Raw genomic sequence first — 22,316 nt, 5'->3', positions numbered from 1 at the left:
AAAGAAGCGAGACAGTACAGTCAGCTGCACGACTTCCATGGTTTGGCAGGGATGTGGTCTCCAATGCAAAAACACACCTTTTCATTTGCAGAGCGGTGGAGCTTCTTGTTGCAAAGCAAATGAAATTGCTTCCCGACCATCTGGGCCCCATTCAGAAGCAATTTGCTGTATGGGAGGCATCTCGAATACATGGCAGGACTGATTTGCGGTTGTGCAGTAATGTATATGAAGTACCTATTAATACTCCGTGCAGCTCTTTGAAATGCCTGGGGGGAGGAGTAAAAGAGGCACTTAGTGCTTTAACCAGTTTGCTCTGCACACTGAGTGGGTTCTAGGACAGTTCCCAGGTCTGTGGCTCAGGAGAGTCTGTGGCTGGTCTGGGAACATGGATCTTGGATGGGGAGTCAAGGCCACGGAGCTGTGGGATCAGAAGCACTCTGTAAGTGAACGCTGGGTCAGCTCGGTGTGCTAGGTGTTTCTACACGCAGAGGCTACAAGAGCTGTCATGGCAGTTGTCCTGGAGGGTTTGGGAGGGAGTACTGAGTCGCCCAGCTGCCTCATCTGATGGACGTGTATATGGTATGCTTCCTATACATTGCCGGGTCCTAGAGTTCTAGTGGTGAACAGGATAGGCATGGCTTGGGCCTCACTGAGCCAGTGGAGGCCAGGAAGAACAATATATGAGTCTTGTGATGGTTGCTTCAGGGTAGAAGATGTTCCAAGGACATGAGCATGCTTACAAACACTCCTCCACCCTTCCCCCACCAATACACAAACACAGAGAGAGAGACAGAGAGATATGCACATAGTAATTTTTAATATTGTTTAATTTAGCCGTTCCATATTCAGCAACCAAGTAGACAATTAGTGCAAACACAGTGGGTGGTACTCTAGGGTGGGTCAGACAGTTTGTCCCAAGAATGCTGCAGTCATAAAATGTTGCCATGCATGTTGCTACCATAGGGTGGCAGCACTGAGGCTTGAGACCATAGTGCTGTAGGGCAGAAACGCTTGCTGGGTCCTAGAGAATGAAACGTAATAGGTACAGGATTGATGAAGCTGGTGAGCCAGACAGGACACGGTACACTGCCCACGGCGACGCAAGGAAGGGGCACCAGGGCACATGTTTCCAGGGAAGCCCCTTTACTAGCTATAACACACCTGTCCTCCACTCTTCACAGGCAAGATGTCCTTCGAGGGAGCCAGGCTCAGCATGAGGAGCCGCAGGAACGGGGCTCTGGGCAGCACCCGGACTCTGTACTCCAGTGTGTCTCGGAGCACAAACGTGTCCTACAGTGACAGTGTAAGTCCACACTGAGGCCACTTGACGCGATGAGGGTTATCTAGTGACCAGTTTGCTCTCTGCAAAAACGTTTTCTCTCGTGTCCTGGTTGGTATGTGTTTTATGAGTCCTTTTTGGTAGAATGTAGAAGCGTGTTCATTGCTGTATCGTATTTCAAGCATTTCTCTTTTAAGATGACAATCATTTTAATAAGTCATTAGGAAAAATTTAAGCACCGTGTTCCTTAAATCATTTTTTTTCTGGTAAAATTTGAGGATTTCATATGAATACACTATAATGTTTCATCTGCATCCCCTCTCTTTTCCCTCCAATTCCTATTGTGTCCCCACCCACAACCCCTTATTGAATTCAGACCTCTTCTTCTTCTGTGTTGATTTCTCTCTCTCTCTCTCTCTCTCTCTCTCTCTCTCTCTCTCTCTCTCTCTCTCTGTGATTTCTCTCTCCCCCCTCTCTCTGTGTGTGTGTGTGTGTGATTTCTCTCTCTCTCTTTCTCTCTCTCTTTCTCTCTCTCTCTCTCTCTCTCTCTCTGTGTGTGTGTGTGTGTGTGTGATTTCTCTCTCTCTCTCTCTCTCTCTCTCTCTCTGTGTGTGTGTGTGTGTGTGATCTCTCTCTCTCTCTCTCTCTCTCTCTCTCTCTCTCTCTCTCTGTGTGTGTGTGTGTGTGTGTGTGTGTGTGTGTGTGAAACCTACCCAGTCTCATTAATGCTATCACCTTATTTGCATAGATTGCCCTCCCCCAAGCAGCCGCTGACTCCCTGGAACTCTTCATCTCCCGGTGGGGTTTTGTGAAATTTTCCTCCATCCCTGTTGGCATGTCAGTTAGTGTGGACTTCGCAGGTCTTGTGCAGGCAGCCGTGTTGTCGAGAGTTCCTGGGAGCAACATCTCCATCCTGCTCAGAAGACATTATCAAGCATCAGACATCCTGGACTTCTGGGTCCGACAATCTCTCTCCTCCCCATTCTGTGATATTCTGTCCCCCAAGTGTTAGCTGTAGGGGTTGTATTGCAGATGCCCCATCTGGGGCCCGGCAGTCAGGAGTCACTCAGTCCCTTCAATTTTTTAAATCATGTTTTTAATGTTGATTTCACTACTCATGATTGATGCTCTCGTTCTCACGCTGTGGCTTCAGGACCGAGTTGTGATGTCCGTGTCCTCGACTCGGTTCTGTTGCTCTTGCCTCCTGGTTGCTTCCTCTGGCCCATCTGTCCTCATCCCGAACCAGCCCTGACACTGCCGACAGGGCGTGGCTTCTTAGTGGGTTCAGCTTAGTGGGACAGCAGGACATTAACTCCGTTCAGTTTCACTCCTGTAACGCGTGGTCCCCTCCAGCCTGCTCTCTGTACTGTCAGGCGTGACACACACTCTGATTTGTCAGAACACCGTAGTTGGAAGTCTGGCTTTCACTGACTGCAGCATTAAGGGTTGGGGTAGAAGCTGGATTTATAAAGAAGAAGGAACGGGGGTGGGGGAGGGAGAGCCAGGGTACCACTCAGGCCATCATTTTCATCTGATTGGTCAATTGTGTGGATCCATGAGCTGTCAAAACACTCAAAAAAGGGAGCGTGTGCCTTTACAGAAGCCTGTGCCTTCTTCCAGCGGAGACCTACCTCCCGTGGCTGGCATGGAGGGAAGGGGTACTCAGGAGCCTCAGGTGACACCCCTCATCTTGACACCCCTAGGACTAAGTGTCCCCCTTAGAGTCTGTCCTTACGTCTCACTTTAGGGCTGCTCCATGACAGAGTGGACACAGGCAATGGGGACCTCTCCAGAATTTTCAGACCTTGCTCTCCTCCTTCTTTTCCTTTGACCCCAAGCAATGCAGCACCACTGGAAGACTATCTCCAAAGAACCCTTGACTTCAGGCACCAGAGCCCTCAGAAGTGGGATGAAGGCTGGGACTTCTCACTTCCTGTTGGCCTCCTGAGCACACACACACACGTCTCAGAAAGTGCACCTTCCAAGGGAATTATTAGCAAGAAATTATTTTTTTAAAAATCACCCTCTTCTCTAGGATCACTCCATGTCCCATACAGCTGTTGAGTTTCTGTCCTCCGTGTTAGGAGCACTCAGAATCATCTAAGTGGATAAACATTCTTGTGAGGAAAACTGGGCAGCACAGAGTTCCCAATGCCTTCTCTGCAGAGGGGCAGAGGAGCTGCGTTTATCCTAAATTTTCCTGAGGAATACACATAGAGGAATGAGCTTCCAAGCTTCCAGAAGCTGTCATCACCATGACATGGGAGCCACCTCCAGACTGAGAAGCGGAGGCTTCAGAGTGCCCTTCTCCTGCCCCAGGTCGCAGGCACTCTCCTGAACTGTGTGTCACCTAGTCTTTGTGGGACTGCCTGTGGGGCTTGGCTTTGTCTCTGTTGGATACAGGCACAGCTGGGCTTGACAAAGGCTCCTTTGTGGGTTCTTTATGTTTTATTATCACTAGTTTTGGGGATTGGTCCATGTTGATGCATATAGCCTCTGTCAATTCTTTGTTCCGCTATGTGGAACTCCGCTATGGGATTCTGCTTACCCAGCCTCAAAGAGACCGATACTTGGGTTTCTGGCATTTGATGCTGGGACCAATACCACCCAGTGTTCTTGGATGTGTACACTGGATCTATCTGAGAAACACAATGCCCTTTGAGGGCTGATAGTTGAAGATGGAATGTCTCCTTCAATGGGTCTGGGTTTGAACAACGAGATCTATGGGGCCCACTCATAAACGGAGGCGAAGGTCCCCAGTGTCTGATACCAGAGTAGTTGTCAGTGCAGGCGCTGGGAATGCATGGCAAACTCCAAACAGGGAGGAGCCCGCCTTATGTAGCACATGTCTGGCTGACTCTTCTATAGGGGACAAGAAGTTAGGGCTGGCTTCAGAGCTAGTCTGTCTTGTGAGGCCACCAACAGGGGAAGTGGTCTGAGTACCTCAGCTGCCAGCACCTGATGACTTGCAATTGACTGGGGCTCCTGTGGAAGGGAAGCTCCTAGGAGCCACACTGCATCAGGGCTGGACATTTCCGAGGATGGAGTTCCATGGATTGAGAGAGCACAGGCTCTTGGGAAACCATTCTCTAATGGGTCCTCGGAGAAATGGCTTCATGTGTAATATCCTGAGTGGTACCAATTTACTCTCTCACCTACTGGGAGTGTGAGGTCCTTCGCCTTCCTCCTCATCTCCAGTGGCTGGCAACTGTCCTTTTGATTTAAGTTTTGTTGATCTGGTAGGTAGATGTAAAGTGGTGGAGCTTTTATGTATTTTATGTATGTAGGACTTTCCTGTAGGCTCCTTTTTTATCCATATCGTCTCTGTCTCTTGCTGTTTTTCCATCAGACCATCTGCTTTGTTTCTGCTGATTGACAGTCCTTCTGTATCATGGTCACTATTTATGATACATAACTATTGATTGCAAACTCTCTCCTTGTGAGGAATATGAGTGTTTCCAAATGTCTTTCTCTGCCAACGTAAGAGACATCTTTGGTTTCTAAAAGCCTGGGATGGTTCTTATTATTAGTTCCCAGTTACACCTAACCACCTTGCCCAGAGTGGAGCAAATACAAATGAAGGGCATTTTAGAAAACGTCTCTTTTTTAAAAAAAAAAATCAGGCAGAAGAGGGCTGAAAATATGCACAGATAGTTTTTTTCTAATCCCAAACTATCATCCAACACTTCTGTTCCCTAGTAACTGTGAAGAGAGAAAAACATTATATGAGTGTTTGTGTGTGTGTGTGTGTGTGTGTGTGTGTGTGTGTGTGATGCCAATTTATCCACAAGACAATGCTAAGCAACTTTGGGAAACATTTTCATTTAGCTAAACAGTTTGAATGTATGTGTCATTAAAAATAAACTCAGAGTGATCTAAAAGAAACAAAAAGGACGCCATGACAACCTTTGGGGAGGGCTAGGACATGGATAGTATTCGTTAATCCCAGCAGATCTGAGAGAACACATGAGTAACGCATTACTCTCCATATTTTTTTTAACAGGATTTGGTGGATTTTATCCAGGCAAATTTTAAGAAACGAGAGTGCGTTTTCTTCACCAGAGACTCCAAGGCCATGTAAGCTGCAGCTTTCGTCCACATTGGCTTCTGCGTTTCCGAGCACAGCCAGCGACTGTTGGCACAGTGAGCCCTTGGGTTCATTACTGGGGATGGTTGCCTCTCTAAAGTCCCCGATGGCGTGTGATTAAGATGGCTCTGACACGCCTGCAGAATTCCCTGCTTCCGCTCTTCTCTCTTGTCTCTTAGCTCTGGCCATATCGCAGTTGGTAAAGTCACTGAGAGGGACTGTCACTCCCTTCAGGGCTCCCATGAGCCTGGGAGTCCGCCCTGTTACCTAACACTTCGCAGGCAGCTCTACCCATAGGCTCCTGCACTATCTGAATGTCCCTTCCTCATGGCTGTGGTCCTGGGCACTTCCCTTCTAAGTGGGTGCTCCTTTACATCAAGTCTTCTGTGTTTGGGGGTTCAGCCGCCTGCAAGAGAGGCCCCACAAACCCAACACACAGGGGTCTTTCATGATGTTAATGAGCAGAAAGGAAAATGAATGGGTTTGACCCTGTCTGTTACAAGACAAGGGACTCGAAATGGCAAGAAACACTGACACCCATCCCTATTTTGTGGTTACTGGACAAGCTAGATGACACAGGATACAGATCACCGCTGAGACCCTGGGGTTGCCACGTGTGTGCTAAGCCCAGGTGGACCTTCGCTTTCATCCCTAGTGGATGTCTGTTTCTTGAGTGGTCCCTGGGGGAGGATGATGGAACTTCTCCTCCTCTGGGCACCTTTGAGACATTGTGTAGCCCAGCGGCTACCTGCTGCCATAAAGTGGGATTCCCATGGGTCCGGACTGCTCTCTTTGGCTCTCACTTCTTGGTCCATGTTGAGTCCTGTGTAGAAACAGGACACTGCAATTGTAGCTCTCTGCAACAAAACTCTGTGTATCGAGCTATCAACATGGCAATGTCATGTGACTGACCAGCTTTAATCATTCTTTGCTCAACTACAAAATGAAATAGCCACGCACGGTTCTTGGCCGCAATAAAGATGTGTGTAGCTCTGTGGGATTCTGAACTATGGTTCTGAGGATGTGAAATAGGATGCCAGTGCCCCCTACCTCACCCCCAACCCTTCCCAGCTCTCCTCTCTACTATCCCTGACCCTCCTCCACGTGTCTATACCCCCAATTCTTTCCTGGCAAGGCCCTTTCCCTGTTTCTAAACAATTCATGCAGATTGGTTCTTGGAGGGCTACCAACCCACAAAGGAGCCAGACAACTTCTTTGGTCAAAAGATCATTTAAGATGCACCCCTATCCTTGGCAGGGAAAGGGGCTCAGGACTCTATCTTCAGCTATGGCAAGGGCAAGTGGACCATCTGCTACTCTACTGTGAGCTTGGGTGGCTGGGGACATGTCCCAAAGGGTAGTGGATTGGCAGGCAGCAGTGACAGAGAAGAGAGGGCATGGGAAGCAGCCTTGTCTTGGGAAGTCCCCAAGGACTCCGTAAGAGAAAGGGTTATGGAAATGGTTCAGTCCCAGCAGGCTCTTGTTTCCTTGGCTAAGCTGAGTGAAGCCCCTTGGGAGCTGTGCAAACAGAGGCAAGAACACTCGATGGTACAGGATCTAGTCTGTAGCTCGATTTTTTTTTATAATTTTAGAAAAACATTTATTATTTTCACTGATACTTTGAGCCAGGACAGTTCTCACACTCTGCAGTCGTTAGGGGTCCTGTTGTAGAGTTCAACGAGTTGAATTGAAAAAAAAAAAAAACAGAGCTTGCTTTGAGGAGACAGGAATGCCATCTAAAAGCAGGCAGTGGTCGGGTCCCTTGAGTAGTTAGAAACCGTGACTAGGTTTGTGGGGACTCAGAAAGTCCTGTCTGTCCCTTTCTCCACTCCTTCTTAGTACCCACAGGACTTTTGTGTGGCCTGGAAAGAGATGAGAACAGACCTTCTGATCCCAATTCTGATTTTCTTGCCAAATTTCCAAGAAAGGAACACCAGTGTCAAAACTATGCGTGGGTCTGGTGACTGCATAGGTGCTCAGGATTCTGGTGCATAAGCAGGGTCACCCCCGTACAACTGTACAGATGGTGTTGGGGAGCAACAGCAGTCTCTTCAGGACCCAGGTCAAGTGTGTGCTCCCCAAGAGGGACCTAAAAGAGGAGGCAACAGCAACAGTTTCCTGGACAGGAGCAGCTGCTGGTGTGGATTCCTGAGGAGTCCCCTTTGCTCCTCATTCCTGTTTGCTCCTCACGGTAGCCTCTCCCTTGCGGGGCTTTGGTGTCTAGTCTGGCTTCAGTACTTCACATGGAGGGCTGTTAACAGAGAAGCCCTGGGCCCCTGGGATGCAGCCGAGGTCACCGCTTCCCGGCAGTAGAAACAGGTGGTTTGGTTGGGCCACAGATCACTGACTTCTGCAGTGCTCATGACCCTTGTCTACTGAGCTGTGAGCTTCTTCTGCTGAGTGTTTAGAAAAAGTAACAAAAACACAAGTCACCCCTATCCCCTCATAAATGAAAATACAACTACCATAGGTAGGGCTTGACCTACATTTTGCTTTATGCCAGACAAACGCAGTGGTGGTGAAGACCTTGAAAGACAGCGCTTCCTCTGGTCTGTAATAGTGGTGTGCATGCATCCATGCATCCTAGAAGGAAAGCTAAAGTACCTATTTTACACAAATATACACAAATTGCAGATATAAATTATTTATAAGAAGACTGATTAATGCCATGTCTCTTTGCTCATCCGTTCACACAGTGTTTGCTAGAGGCCATTATATTTTTGGATCGCGAATATAAAGTATAGAATCCAGCCAGAAACAACCTTAACAAGATCTTCTCAATTGACATATCTTCCTCTGGCTCTGACTGTTGGGAGAAATTTTGCTGCAGTTGGCTGAGTATGTAGGGTACAAGGATGCTAGAAGTGGGTGCGTCTTCTGCACTGTCCCTGCGCCCTGGAGTAGGTCCACATCTCAGGTCATATACTTTATTGTATGGATGGAGACAGTGGTAACAGTGAGTGACATTAGTCTACCTAGCCTTGGGCCAAGGATATAAAATAGGACATTGAGCTTTTGGTTATCTATGATGATGTTGGGTGACATTGTCTGGCTCCATTGTTCTTTTGCTCTGTCCTTCTCGACTGTGGAATTGGTCAAACACAGACCGTGTTTGCAGATATTTTTTACCGCACTTTTACTTCTTTTGGTTGTTAGTGCTCCATTGTTTCTTGACCTGTATCTGTGCGCCACCCTGAGCTGAAGGTCTCCTTGGCAGAGCATGCGCTGTGCACCAGGCTCACTTGACGCTTTGCGTCATTTCCAGCCCTCACAGCAAGCCGGGCAGGAGAGGGACTGTGCCAGGACAAACGGAGGCATTTGGTTGGTTCTGCGTGATCTTTGCCAGGTTTCTACTTAGCCACTCCAGGAGATGCCAGGCAACTTGAGGGGCAGGAAATTGCATCAGTTTCAACTTGGGTGTTGCAGATGCTATTTAATAATAAGTAGTGTTCTCAGACACTTGTTGCATGATTACAGGGTATTCTAGAAGGGGAGGATAGGCTGCACTACTTACCACGGTGTCTTTAATCCTCTTTCAGCTTCCCATCATGCACGTGTGCCCCCTAGTGGACAGTTAGGATTGAGTTCTGTGTACTTTCAGTGGGAAAACCTAATGTTCACTACAGCAGTTTTCCTTGTCTAGATTGAGCTGTTACTGACCCAAAGTCATCTAAGCAGTGAATATCTGGTAGAGAACGGTGGTTTCTAAGCTCTGGAGAACTTTGGACCCCTACCAGGCTTGAGCATAGCTCATGGGAAGAGCTTACCCATCCTCAGAAGAGCACAACTTGCTTGGGCATCCGGTGAGGTTGGCACTGAAGCACTAATGCCTGTATGTCGCTGTGAGTTAGCTCAGACTCACATGAGAAGCTGTTCCCAGATACCTGAGTTCCACCTCTTACCAGCTTCATGGCTTCTCACACAGTTAATGCAGGGCAGGAGTCCTTTTCTGCCTCGCTCCCAGCACAGGGCAAAGCTCATTGACAAACAGATAATTAGCAACAGGAACAAACCATGAAACTCCTTTCTAGACAATCAGCCAAGATGAGGGAAATAGCCTGGGAGTAAGAGACGAGGATAGCATTTCTTGTGCCGGTTGAAGTTTAGAACGCGTAGTTTATCCTAAGATGTGACAAGCCATTTGAGCAGACGGAAATCTGTTCTTTCCCCAGGGAGAGCATTTGCAAGTGTGGCTATGCCCAGAACCAGCACATCGAAGGCACCCAGATCAACGAAAACGAGAAGTGGAACTACAAGAAACATACCAAGGAGTTTCCAACAGACGCCTTTGGTGACATTCAGTTTGAGACTCTGGGGAAGAAAGGCAAGGTAAGCCCCCATGTTCTGCTTTAATATGTGTGCTAAGGGCTTGGGCCGCCTTGGCCGCCTTGAGCTGTTTCAGAAGCATGGAGGTGGGGATGGGTGATTGCCCACACCACTGCAGGAAAAGTCAGAAGACAGCGTCTAGACTGTGCTCAGTCTGAAAACTCAGTAGGTAAGGGTGATATCATGGCTGGAGCTGTGGTAGACATCATGGGTCCCTGTGACATCCTGAGCCTGTTAGAGGAAGGGAGAATACTTTTGTGAGTAGCTTGGGGCAGCATCCCTAAGGATATACTGTAGGGGGTAGATCTTCAGGATGGAGAGAAGCCTGAGATGCCCTTCTGTGATGACCGTGTGAACTGTGTCTGGTTATTTCTCGCACCTCCGTACCGGCCCAGTTAGGAAAAATAGTTTTCTATGTTGGGGCCTTTTGTCCCTGACAATATACTGTAATCTCCAACGAAGGCGACATTTCTTTATATCCATGAGTTTTACAACGGTCTTTCCATTAGAAACTGGTCTTCCTCAAGGGTTCCCATATTCTGTTTCAACAATAGCTCAAGCCATGGGCTGGATGTCTGGACCTTAACCCCACGAGTCCCTAAGCTCTGTATTGGTAGTTCCTGAGCACACGCAGCTCCACCCACTGCTAGGGCTCTGCCTTATGATGGGTCAGCGAGTCTTCCCACAGGCTGCCCATCTCCTCCTTGGCTCATCCAGGTGTGCCAAGATGGTAGTTTGAGGACCCTTCATCATCTCTTGTCTACCCAGCTTTCAATACCTCAAGGGCCAGGTAAAGTTTCAGGGTCTCCATCCGGCTTGTGGAACCATTCAGGGTCACTCTTCCCCCATGTCTTCCTTCCACTTTCCGGTGAGGCCCTGGCAGCAGCCCTGCCTAGGACACCCTATCCCGTGCCCCGGGTGCAGCCACCCACCCAACACCCCCGGGGGAGAGTACACAAACCTGGCGCTTTTATCCTGCCCCTACAGTATATCCGCTTGTCCTGCGACACAGACTCGGAAACCCTGTATGAACTGCTGACCCAGCACTGGCACCTCAAAACACCCAACCTGGTCATTTCAGTGACTGGTGGCGCCAAAAACTTCGCACTGAAGCCGCGCATGCGCAAGATCTTCAGCCGGCTGATTTACATCGCACAGTCGAAAGGTATGCTAGTACTGAGAATATCTCGGATTATTATTCCTAGACCGCGCTGCATTTTGGGTGCAGAGGATAAAGTTTGCACATGCTACTTATCCGCAGAATCCAGATATTTCTAGAACTGTGTAAGTCTCTGTGGGTTATGTGCCTGTGAGTGTAGGTACCAACAGAGGCCAGAAGAGGGCGTTGGAGCAGGCAATACAGGCAGTTGTGAGCAGCTCTGGGTGCTGGGTATTGAATTGGAGCCATCTATAAGTGCAATATGAGCTCATAATGGCTGAGCCATCTCTCCAGCCCAGAGAAATATACTTGTCATTTTATTATTCTAAATAAAATTCTCAGGCAGATGGAAAGATAAGATTCTCTGGCTGGCAGATTTACAGAGTAACTCTCAGTTGGGGTTAAGGTGTTAAATCTTAATTACAAAAAGAATAGTTCCCAGTAGTTTTATTATTTTCACATATAAATTTTAGTCAGAATATTCTAGTAAATAATTAAAAAGGCATTTTAATTAGATTTTTCTTTAATCTTGGAGATCGTTGGTGTGCTTTTGGAAACAGAGGCTGCAGGCCACAGCACTGTGAACACTGTGTGGTTGTGTGACCCAGATAATGGTAGCTTTGACTTCATATGCTCAGCTTAGCATGTTCTCTCTTTTACTTTTTTAATTTTAAAAACTTTCAAGCACTGCAGAAATGTTTCAAGAGTAATATGATGAACATAAGTGCATGCGTCTAGACTTACTGATGGCTGGTATTTCCTGCATTTGCCTTCTATAAATATCTCTTTGTGAATTATTCTTTTATGAATTTTATTCCATGACTATTTTATGAATATTTGTGTACTAGGATTTGGGACAAAATGATTTGAGAGTGGGCTGCAGACATCATGGCTCTTAGCCCCCCAATTCACTGGCCTGCGTCTTCGAAGAGAAGGGAAGTCCTTTACATATCTCACTGCAATTTTCCAGCCTGGGGCAGGGACCGTTTACATTCCCTGACACTGGGAATTCCCTGATTGTTGATTGTGCCTCTTTAATGGCCTTTCTAAATAAGGCATATTTTTTTCTCCATTTGTGTTCCAAATTCCTTTAACTTTGCATAGCCTTCTGTTTTTCTCCATCAGTACTGGTTCTCAGTCTCCGTCCATCGCCACACTTCCATGAGAGCACAGCCACAGCTTTGTAGGTTGAGTCTCAACTTAGGCTTGGTTGATGGTTTTCTCATACGTGAGTTCAGTTTACTTGGACGTTTTTGAAACTTCTTTTGCAAAGAAGCCTTGACCGACAGAACTGAGGAAACACATTTTATCTTAGATAGGAATTTTCCAGTGTCTGTCCAGGGTGATTGCAAGCCCTGGGAACAGAGTAGAAGAAAACACATGGAGTCCCTGGCACTGGGCCCAGCATGATGGCTGAGCAGGTAAAGGAGCCTATGACAAGACTGACAGTCGGAGTCTGATACTGGAACCCACAGACAGGAGAGAACTGACTGGAAGGTGTATTCTGACCTGCAACTGTGCTGTAGCAGAGATGCTCAAGCACAAGTACACACGTACACACACACAGATACACATATTACACAAACATACACATATATATTACACAAACAGATACACACATGTTACACACACAGACACACACATATACACATATTACACAAACAGATACACACACATATCACACACAGAGAGATACACACATATACACATATTACACAAATACACACACAGATACACATATTACACAAACATACACATATATATTACACAAACAGATACACACGTTACACAGACAGACAGATACACACACATATACACATATTACACAAATACACACACAGATGCACATATTACACAAACATACACATATATATTACACAAACAGATACACACATATCACACACAGAGAGATACACACACATATACACATATTACACAGATACACACATATCACACACAGAGAGATACACACACATATACACATATTACACAGATACACACATATCACACACAGAGAGATACACACACATATACACATATTACACAGATACACACATATCACACACAGAGAGATACACACACATATACACATATTACACAGATACACACATATCACACACAGAGAGATACACACACATATACACATATTACACAGATACATACATATCACACACACAATGTGAACAGAATAAGTGGCTTTGGCCTAGAAGACAGCTCATTTCTAACTAATTAACAAAGTTGACTCTGTTAGTTTAGCCAGGGCAAAGAAGGCAATACTCCCCGAGTCCTTGGTGTTGGTCATGTCCAGTTACCTTATTTTAAGAAGAAACACTGAGAACTGGCTTAGGAATTGGGTATGAACCTTCTAAGGGCCACAAGGCACTTACGGATTAGCAGGTCTTTGATGTGGGAGGTGACTGATGACCTAGTTCTTCCTTGTCAAATATGGCAGGGAAACTAGACAATGGAGACAGACAGCAAATGAATGGACTTTCTAACAACTGTAGAAGAGGGCTGCCTCAGGACTTCGAAGACTTCTATTGCTAGAGCTGATAAAGAGAGAAAATAGCGACTTCTTTCAGGGTGGAGACTGCCCTAAGGATAGTGTCCTCAAAGTGGAAACTTCCCTAAGGATGGAGAATGTCTCCAAGATGGGAATTGTCCTAAGGATGGAGACAGTGTTCAAGATAGGGGCTATCCTAAGCATGAAGACAGTGTTCAATGTGGGGGTGGCCCTAAAAGATGGAGAGTGTCTTCAAGGTGGGGGCTGCCCTAAAGATGGATGGAGGCTGTGTTCAAGGTGGGGGCTGCCCTAAGGATGGATGGGGACTGTGTTCAAGGTGGGGACTTCCCAAAAGATGGAGAGTATCTTCAAGGTAGGGTCTGCCTTTAGAGTGAGGATTGCCTAGGCTACAAGTTACACAATAGTCATTCCCAGTATATTAAATAATTTTTCTGTTGTCTGGTGCTGGGATCCGAACCCATGGTCTGACATGTGCTGGTAAAACACTTTGTCTCTGAGCTACAGCCCGAACCTGCAGGTCTTTAGTTTCTTTTATTTTCCATTGAAATTCAGAAAAGTGCTTGACATTGAGAGGATCATCAGATATAAACCTTGAATAAAAATAAACACAGTTATGTAAAGCAAAGCAGATTTGCTGGGGCTAGGAAGGTCCAGCCTGTTCTGACCGGCATGAGGTCTGGAGAGAGAGCACACTGCCCTCTATGGTTGCACTGCCCAGCTCACTTACGAGCTCACGCCAGGCATTCACTGTTCATGAAAGCAATCCCCTGGAGACTCCTGAGTGCACCTTCTGTGGAGGCTGAGAATGCATATCTAGAATGGGGCACCGAACCTGTGCTGTCTGGTACATGCCCCTCAGGAACTCCCGATGACCTTGGATTCTCTTCTTGTTCGCCATGTGCTCCCATCCCACAGTCTGGCTCTCAATGCAGCATCCGGGAGCTCATGGGCAGGAAGGTTCCCTCGGGAATCTAGAAACACAGGACCAAAACCTTACTCAGCACCAGTGAAGTTCCGTTCCCCCTCCCTCGTCCACAGGTGCTTGGATTCTCACGGGAGGCACTCACTACGGTCTGATGAAGTACATAGGTGAAGTGGTAAGAGATAACACCATTAGCAGGAATTCAGAAGAGAACATCGTGGCCATTGGCATCGCGGCATGGGGCATGGTCTCCAACAGGGACACTCTCATCCGGAATTGTGATGATGAGGTATGTGTGGGGCAGGGAGGCCTGTAAGGTTCTGTGGGGGAAAGACCAGGGCAATGGCTATGACCCGGATGCTGAGGCTCTGTAGTGGAGCCAGATGGTGGGAAAGCCTGTCTTATGAGAACAACCTATAGACCTTGGCTCTTAAAGACAAGGGGGAGGGGTAGTCTTAAGGAATTCCAAAGCAGGAACCAATAGTGGAGGCATTTTGCCATTAAAATCTGTCTCCAGAAAGCTCCTATTAGACTTGGGTGCACTGTTTTTATGAATTATGATTCAAATCAATCTCAGAAGAGTTCACCTGTAGGTATACTCCTGCACTACCGTGCCGGATTCTTAGGAATTCAGGTTTATTATTGTTCTCCGACTTTAACCCAGTGTGGAGAAGGCTGAGACCCATACTACCAAATGTTTACAGAGAACTGATTTAGGAGGTAGCAGACCTCCCTCAAATTATGTCCAGAATGCACTACAGATATATGATATCCACTGATATATGTGTCAGGTGTGACGTTTTGGAAACAGTGAGAAACTACCCAAGTCCTACTCAGGAGATTTGGGCTAGATGTTCAGAAATCTATATTTAATATAATCTTATTCCATCTGAGGCTCACTAGGCATTTAGATGGTAAATGTTAAGGGCTTAGTTTTAAAAAACATCATTCACTTTCTTGTCTATGTTGCTGTTTTGGAGACTAATAAGGGGGTACAGGAACCTAAGAAGTCAAATCTGTGCTCTCCACGGAGCTTTGTCACAAGTATGAAACTGTTTTTGGAAAGTGCCAACAATTGCATTAATAAATTCATCCCTAGAGAATTTAATATTAGGGCAAAGATTTCATTAAAGCATCCTGTAATGCCCAAGAAGTGGCATAAATCTAAATATCCAGCAATACTTGGGACTCAGTACTTATTACTAGATATTATAATCTAGAATATTTATCACTATAAAGAGGGAAGCCCAGACATATCACCATGCAAAAATGAAGAATAACCACGGAGGTAGGAAAATACTCCTTCTGAGGATGTTTTGACGGCATGGAAATGCTGATCAGTGTGAAATTATGAAGTGTACAGATAATAGCTAAATGCACATAAAATCTTGATGACAACAACCCACAGCTCTTAGAATTAAGTATAATTTACATTTCCATTTATATGCTACAATCTTCATTTCCGTAGAAAACATAGTTTTTTAGAGACTTAAATTATACTGCTAGATTTTTTTTTAATCCTCTTTTTACTTCTGATGACAGTCTTCCATGACAGCATGATTTTGCAGCAAACTCTTATGATATTGCGCTTGGCTTCCTGGTTTCTCTAGTATTTTCCTGGGTGACAGTGTTTGGTCTTCTGTATAAAACAAAACATTCATAACCATCTCATTGGCCACATCTTCTGACACAGGCTCACCAGGATCATTGTAGCGCTCACTGCTATGGGTGGAACAGGATGGAGGCTCAGCCAACCTGAAACAAGGCCACTGTTTGAAACATGCCATACCTTATTTTAGATCTGCTTCAGAGAATTTTCTTCATCATCTTTTTTTTTTTAATTTTTGATCGGTGTTTTATTTTTGAGTCATGAGAATATTAAATACATATGAACAAGACAGCGCAGTTCTTGCTCATTCTTGGTTTACAGTAGGCTGTTTGTGATCATATTTTTTTTCTACTTCAATTTTGGTGCTCTTTGTCAGTACAGTCACAAGAGGTCACACGCAGCAAACACAAGTTCTCTCGCTTTAGTAGGGTCGTCGTGATGTCACCCTGCATCCCGAAGACAAGTGTCCTTGTGCTTTCCAGGGATATTTCTCGGCTCAGTACATCATGGATGACTTCAAGAGAGACCCTCTCTACATCCTTGACAACAATCACACCCACCTGCTGCTTGTGGACAATGGATGTCATGGACACCCCACAGTGGAAGCCAAGCTGCGGAATCAACTGGAGAAGTACATCTCGGAGCGGACCAGTCAAGGTCAGTCGTTAGGAACGGGAAGGCCGGCGTGCATGGTGACAGTTGGAGGCCAGCTATGCATGCATGCATGGCTGTTGTGGAGGCAGCGGGTGCTGCATGGCTAGCTAGCCCTCTTGATTCCCCATCTTCACTGCTAAAGAGGAGCTTGTATTTCTCCCCTTTCTTCAGGATCCCAGGAGTGTCTCTGCAGGGGCCACTGACATGTCCTTCAGCATGCTGAAGGGAGTGACAGATACCTTCTTACACTCTTGCTTATTCATTTAGGAAGCCTGCTGGCTTTTTTTTTCTATAGGCATTTGTAAAAAGTGAAGCTCCTAATGGAAAATGCATATTTAAGAAGCAATGCAATTAGGTAGGTTGTTGAGGACCGGCCTCGACAAAAATACTTCTTACCAGGGTAGGGGTGTGGGAATTGGAGAAATATAAGTAAAGAATATGAAGACTCATAAAAGATAACAGAACAGAAACCATAGAAAGTATTGGGAGGGCATTCCAGTGACTGAGATCCTGAAATTCACCCATGCTTATTAAAAAAAAAAAAGGAGCAGAAGTACATCTGCATATCCTGACCACGTGTCAGGAAGGCACGGACTTATTAGAATGGATCTTAATCTCAAAAGAACCAAGCAATCACCTCCTGAGTTAGGACGTGCAACTATGCCTGTCAAATCTCCAAACTCTCCGACCGTCAGACAAGGTGGAAACGGGCCTGCATTTTTTGTCCTCCACAGTAGATGATGACCAGACTGAGCTGGGTCATGTGGAGAAAAGGAGAGTGGGAAGGGAGAGGGGGAAAGAGAGGAAGGAAGTGTAGCAGCCAAGAGGGCAGAGGTACAAAAGGGGGCAGGTAACCACAATGGCTGCATTATATAGGGAAGAGCCTCTGGGAGAAGGGTAGCCCAGCTTCTGGGCTGGGGAGTTCAGGGTAGAGGGCTGGGTATGCCAGTCATACCCTGTAACAGGTAGGGCCTGAGGGATGCTGGGAGACCCTGCCAGTCAGTGTCAGTACTGATATATTAAATAGGCAACTCAGCTATTTGACCTGGGTTTGAGACTCAACAGTAGGGTAGAGATGTTAAGACTGTCACAACTGGAAGGCTATTGAATGTTTTGACTTTGGCTCCTTCTTTGGGTTACCAGAATAGAATCACCTAAAACACTGGTTTTGCAGAAACTGAGTGCAAGGCCTTATCTGATAAGCTGCATGTGTCTTCTTTTCCTGTGGACAGGGTGCTGAGAGGCGTCCTGCTTTGGAGCAAGGCTGTCCTGTGGTTTAGTGACAGACTGCCTCACAGGACACAGTCTCAATTGTTTTGGCTTCAATGAAGACACAGTTTAGGAAGTTATTTATAGCCGCACTCAACTCCATTGAGAGAATGCCTCATTATGCAAATTTGTCACCTACTTAGGAAAGCATGGGATTATACAAATGAGGGAGAGAATAAGAGCAAACTTTAACTCGGTCTCATCAAATCCACAAATGTTAATGAAGCGACAAATTCAGCATTTTAAAAAGCAGTGACAAATGACAGTATTACCCATGCCACACTGTTGATGGTCTGACACACCGCTATTCCTTCATTGGGATCTATCAGTTCAGGGCCAAGGTCAAATCCAAGCAGTTATTGCCAAGGCCATGAGCTCTCAGAGCAGATGGTCCTCTAACGTGGGATGTCCTTCTGTATATGTGTTGCTTTATTGATTGATGAATAAAGCTATTTTGGCCAATGTCTTAGCAGAGTAAAGCCAGGCAAGAAATTTGAACAGAGATGGAGAAAGAGAGTAGGCAGACTCAAGGAAACGCCATGTAGCTGCCAAAGGCGAAAGATGCCAGAATCTACCAGTAGGCTACAACCTTGTGGTGATACATAGATGAATAGAAATGGGTTAATCTAAGATGTAAGAGCTAGCTAGGAATACACCTGAGCCATAGGCCAAACAGGTTTGTAATTAATATAGTTTCCGTGTGATTATTCTGGTCTGAGTAGCTGGGAAACCAACACACAGTCATTTACATTCCTCCTACTTCCTGCCGCATCCCACTTCCTGCCGCGTCCCACTTCCTGCCACACCCAGTCCTCAAGGTGGAGTCCAAAACAGACTTTGTTCTTGTTTTACAGATTCCAACTACGGTGGTAAGATCCCCATCGTGTGTTTTGCTCAAGGAGGTGGAAGAGAGACTTTGAAAGTGAGTTTTGGCTTGGTTTTCTGAAAGACTGGTCTACACCCAATAGAAGCACCCTCCCCTTACTGCTGCCCCAGTCTTTTGCATTTGGTTAATCTTTTCAAACTAAATTTCCAGTTGGTGTATAAAATGGGCCTCACCATGACCTGTTCATACATGGTTTTCCTTGTATTTTCCTCATGTTCAGTATACTGCCTTCTGTCCCACTTCTTTAATCTCTTTCCTTCTCCCACACAGTCCTTTCTCCCTTCGTGATGTGTGTGTGTGTGTGTGTGTGTGTGTGTGTGTGTGTGTGAAGTCTAGATTCTGCATGCAAGAGGAAATAAGATGTTTGTCTTTTCTTATTCAACATTCTTATCCACAGTTCCATTCATTTCTCTACAAATGACAAGACTTCATCCTTTATGACTGACTAAAACCCCACTGTGTACACATCCAATACTTTATCCATTCATCTCTTGGGTAGCTAATCTTGTTATATATCTTAGCCATTGTGAACTGTACCCTAGAGGACATGGGAGTGCCGGTGTCTCTAGTGTCTGCTGACTTAGATTCCTCTGGGTGTGTGCTCGTGAGTGGTATACTGGATTGTATGGTTGTCCTAGTTTTATTTGTATTTTGAGGTACCTCTATATTAACTCCTATAGTCACTAATTAAAATAGCTTGTCCTTGGCCCCTTCATTAGTGTTCTGTTGCTTCATTTCTTGACGCTAGTCAGTCTGACAGCAGTGAGATAGACTCTCAGGTAGTTCCGGTTTGTGTTTTCCTGATGGCTAAATATACTTTCATTTTCTTCGTTGGACATTCGTATCTCTTCTTTTGAGGGACATCTGTTGAATTCAGTTTCCCATTTGCTGACTGTGCACTTGGAGTTTTGGTGCTTAACTTTTTGAGTTTATAGGTTCTAGATACTAATATCAGGCCAGCTATAAAGATTTCTCTTCCATTCTGTGAGCTGTCTCTCCTCTCTGTTAATTGTTGACTTTGCTCTGAAGGAGATTTTTCAATTTTATGCAATCCCATTTCTCAATTCTTGTTGCCGTTGCCTGACCCACTGGAATCCTTTCCAGCAGGTACTTGCCCGCATAAATATTTTGAAATGTTCTACCCATGTGCTTTTGCTTCAGTTCAAAGTTCCAGGTCATGTATTAAGGTCTTCAATCCATTTTGTGTTGATTTTGGTACCAGGTGAGAGATAAACATCTCTTTATTCTTCTTGAACTTTAAAAGATAACGTTTCCAGGTATGCTAATCTTTTTGGCAGTTTTTTTTTTTAAGCTTTCAGGGCTTGAAGTATGCCATTTCTGACTTTCCTGACTTGGGGTTTCTGCCAAGCTGTCTGATAACTCTTAACGGGATTGCCTTTGTGAGTCGGCATCACTCCCTTCAACTTTAGATATTGCTTCTTTGTGAACTTGCATTCCAGTTGTAACTTGCAGTAGTAAGATTTTCTGGCAATATGCATTTAGGACTTAAAAGACGTCTTGTGCTTGGATGTCCCTTCCTTTCCCTAGTTGAATACACACACACACACACACACACACACACACACACACACACACACACACGTATATATTGCTATAATGTCCCTGGATGGCTTTTTTGTACTTAAGTTTTAATTGTAGCTCCTTCTTCTCTCCCGCAGATTCACAGATTTGGTTCTTTATGATGTCCCAAATTCCCAAAAGCCACATTCATGAGCTCTCTTGACTTTGCCCTCTATATATCCTAAGGACTTTCATGAAGTAAGCAATGTGTTGTTCCTTTACTAGACACAGGCTGCTCCTCAGCTGAGAGAAAGAGTTGCACTCGGAATGGCAACTCTTCTGGGGATCCTGGACTCCATATGCAGGAATCTCACACCTAAGCCATGCTGCCGACATGGAGCTCCTGGATGACTCTGCCTGAGTGATATTGAGCATCTTGGCAAAGACTCCATTTCCCCACCCACATCGCAGGCTCTGTTGTTACAGTTGCACCTGCCGGAATTCAGGCCTCTGGCTCCTTAGAAATGAGCATCAGTGACTACAATGTAACTAGTGTTTGGATAGGGTGCTTTCAGTGATCTTTGTTGTTGTTGTTATAGGAATAAGATCTTATAAGAAAATAATGTTCACCTTCTCTCTTTATTATTTTCATGCCCACCCCTTTTCCTTGCTTTAATTTAAAACTGGGGTTAGAATAAGCAGACCTACACACAGTAACCATCTCTGGCCTAGCGACCAGAGCACACTGGAATTTCTAGTCCTTGCGAGCAAAAATTTTCTAGAATTGTAGAGGAACACTCACCATCTGGTCTTTTTTTTATGGTGTGGCTTTTAGTTTATTTATTCAACAGATAGTTATGAGATGTTTTAAGAGCTGCTTTTGAGACCGCTGTTGAAGAAAAAAAAAGACGCCATTCAGGAGTCTTTGAAAGAAAAAATGTTTTTAAAGGAATTTCAGGGAACAAGTAAATTGATCTGTGAAATGATCACTGGATAAGTGTGGACAAAGCAGCCGTATGAAGAGGAGGTGGGGAGAGAAGGTGTGAAATAGACATCCCACTTAGGGCCGAGCCATCTGCCATCTCTCTTTCTTTGCCCAGCTGTGGATGGACTGGTCTCCGTGTTAATCGCCATCTCCTACGAATAGACACTTCTCCGATAAAGCTTGACTGATGCGCTAATCTCAGGGTGTAGCAGTGACTCATAGCAGTCAGTGTAACCCTATACCCAGTTACCAGAGTGACAGTCACAGGTTCTCTGCTAGGGCCTGGGTGTCTCCTCACAGATTCCCGTCCCCAGTGACAGGATGTGGTTTCATCCTGTGGAGTAGGTCTTACCTCCAATCAGAAAGGGATTGCTAACTCCCACGACATTCATGCTTCTATTGTACCAGTGGGCGTGTCTTGCCAGGCCGGTTGCTATTGTAGCCCCCAGGATTCATAGCTGGGTAAGATAGATGATTACTTTTCTACTCTGGTTGTGTATGCAACACTTCCCTGCAGTGTGAGTGTTAGTTAGTCAGTAGAGATGAGGCTTTTGGGTCAGCATTAACTTGGTTTCTCTGTGTTCCATAGCTCGTGTGGGTGGTGTCTTTAGCAATAGGCTTACTGTCAAGTACAATACCTTGTGGTGTTTGGGGGGTCTGTGGAATCTCACTGGCCAACTCCCTAAAAAGGTAACCCATTCCCGTCCCTGGACTTTTAATTTATAAGCCTGTGGTGACTTGTAAGGCCTTTGTTGCCCACTTATTGGTTGGATAGAGAAACAGGGAATGACCAGGGAGGAGCTGGAGGAAGGGAGTGACCATAATCAAAATGCACTGTCTGAAATTCTTTAAGCATTGATAAATGAGAAAAAATAAAGAGTAGACAGAGAGTGGTAGCAGGTTAAAGATGTAGAGAGAGATGGATTGGGAGCTGGCTGCATGCCTATTCTTTCTCTGAAACTTAAGATTTGGAAAGATTTGTCCTAGGGTGAAGGGAAGATGTTTCTTTCCCCGCTACAATTTAATGGTGGGGGTATCAACTGCGAAGACCTGCGCCGCTTGTTCCCATTCCTCGGAAGCAGGGGCCGGAGACCAG

General features: G+C 45.6%; 1 protein-coding gene across 1 annotated transcript in view; it reads left to right on the top strand.

The window, feature by feature from the left end:
- Window positions 1-1,186: 1,186 nt before the first annotated feature.
- Window positions 1,187-22,316, top strand: part of Trpm8 (transient receptor potential cation channel subfamily M member 8) — a 69,344-nt gene continuing 48,214 nt past the window's right edge. The window contains exons 1-7 of the mRNA XM_075951296.1: window positions 1,187-1,303; window positions 5,283-5,356; window positions 9,538-9,694; window positions 10,679-10,856; window positions 14,413-14,585; window positions 16,388-16,562; window positions 18,683-18,750. Of these exons, the coding sequence (XP_075807411.1) occupies window positions 1,187-1,303; window positions 5,283-5,356; window positions 9,538-9,694; window positions 10,679-10,856; window positions 14,413-14,585; window positions 16,388-16,562; window positions 18,683-18,750 (942 nt within the window). The remainder of the gene's footprint in view (window positions 1,304-5,282; window positions 5,357-9,537; window positions 9,695-10,678; window positions 10,857-14,412; window positions 14,586-16,387; window positions 16,563-18,682; window positions 18,751-22,316) is intronic.

The sequence above is a fragment of the Microtus pennsylvanicus genome, chromosome 17 (genome assembly GCF_037038515.1).
Source record: "Microtus pennsylvanicus isolate mMicPen1 chromosome 17, mMicPen1.hap1, whole genome shotgun sequence".
Taxonomy (NCBI): Eukaryota; Metazoa; Chordata; class Mammalia; order Rodentia; family Cricetidae; genus Microtus; species Microtus pennsylvanicus.
This window is presented reverse-complemented; position numbering and strand designations above follow the sequence as displayed.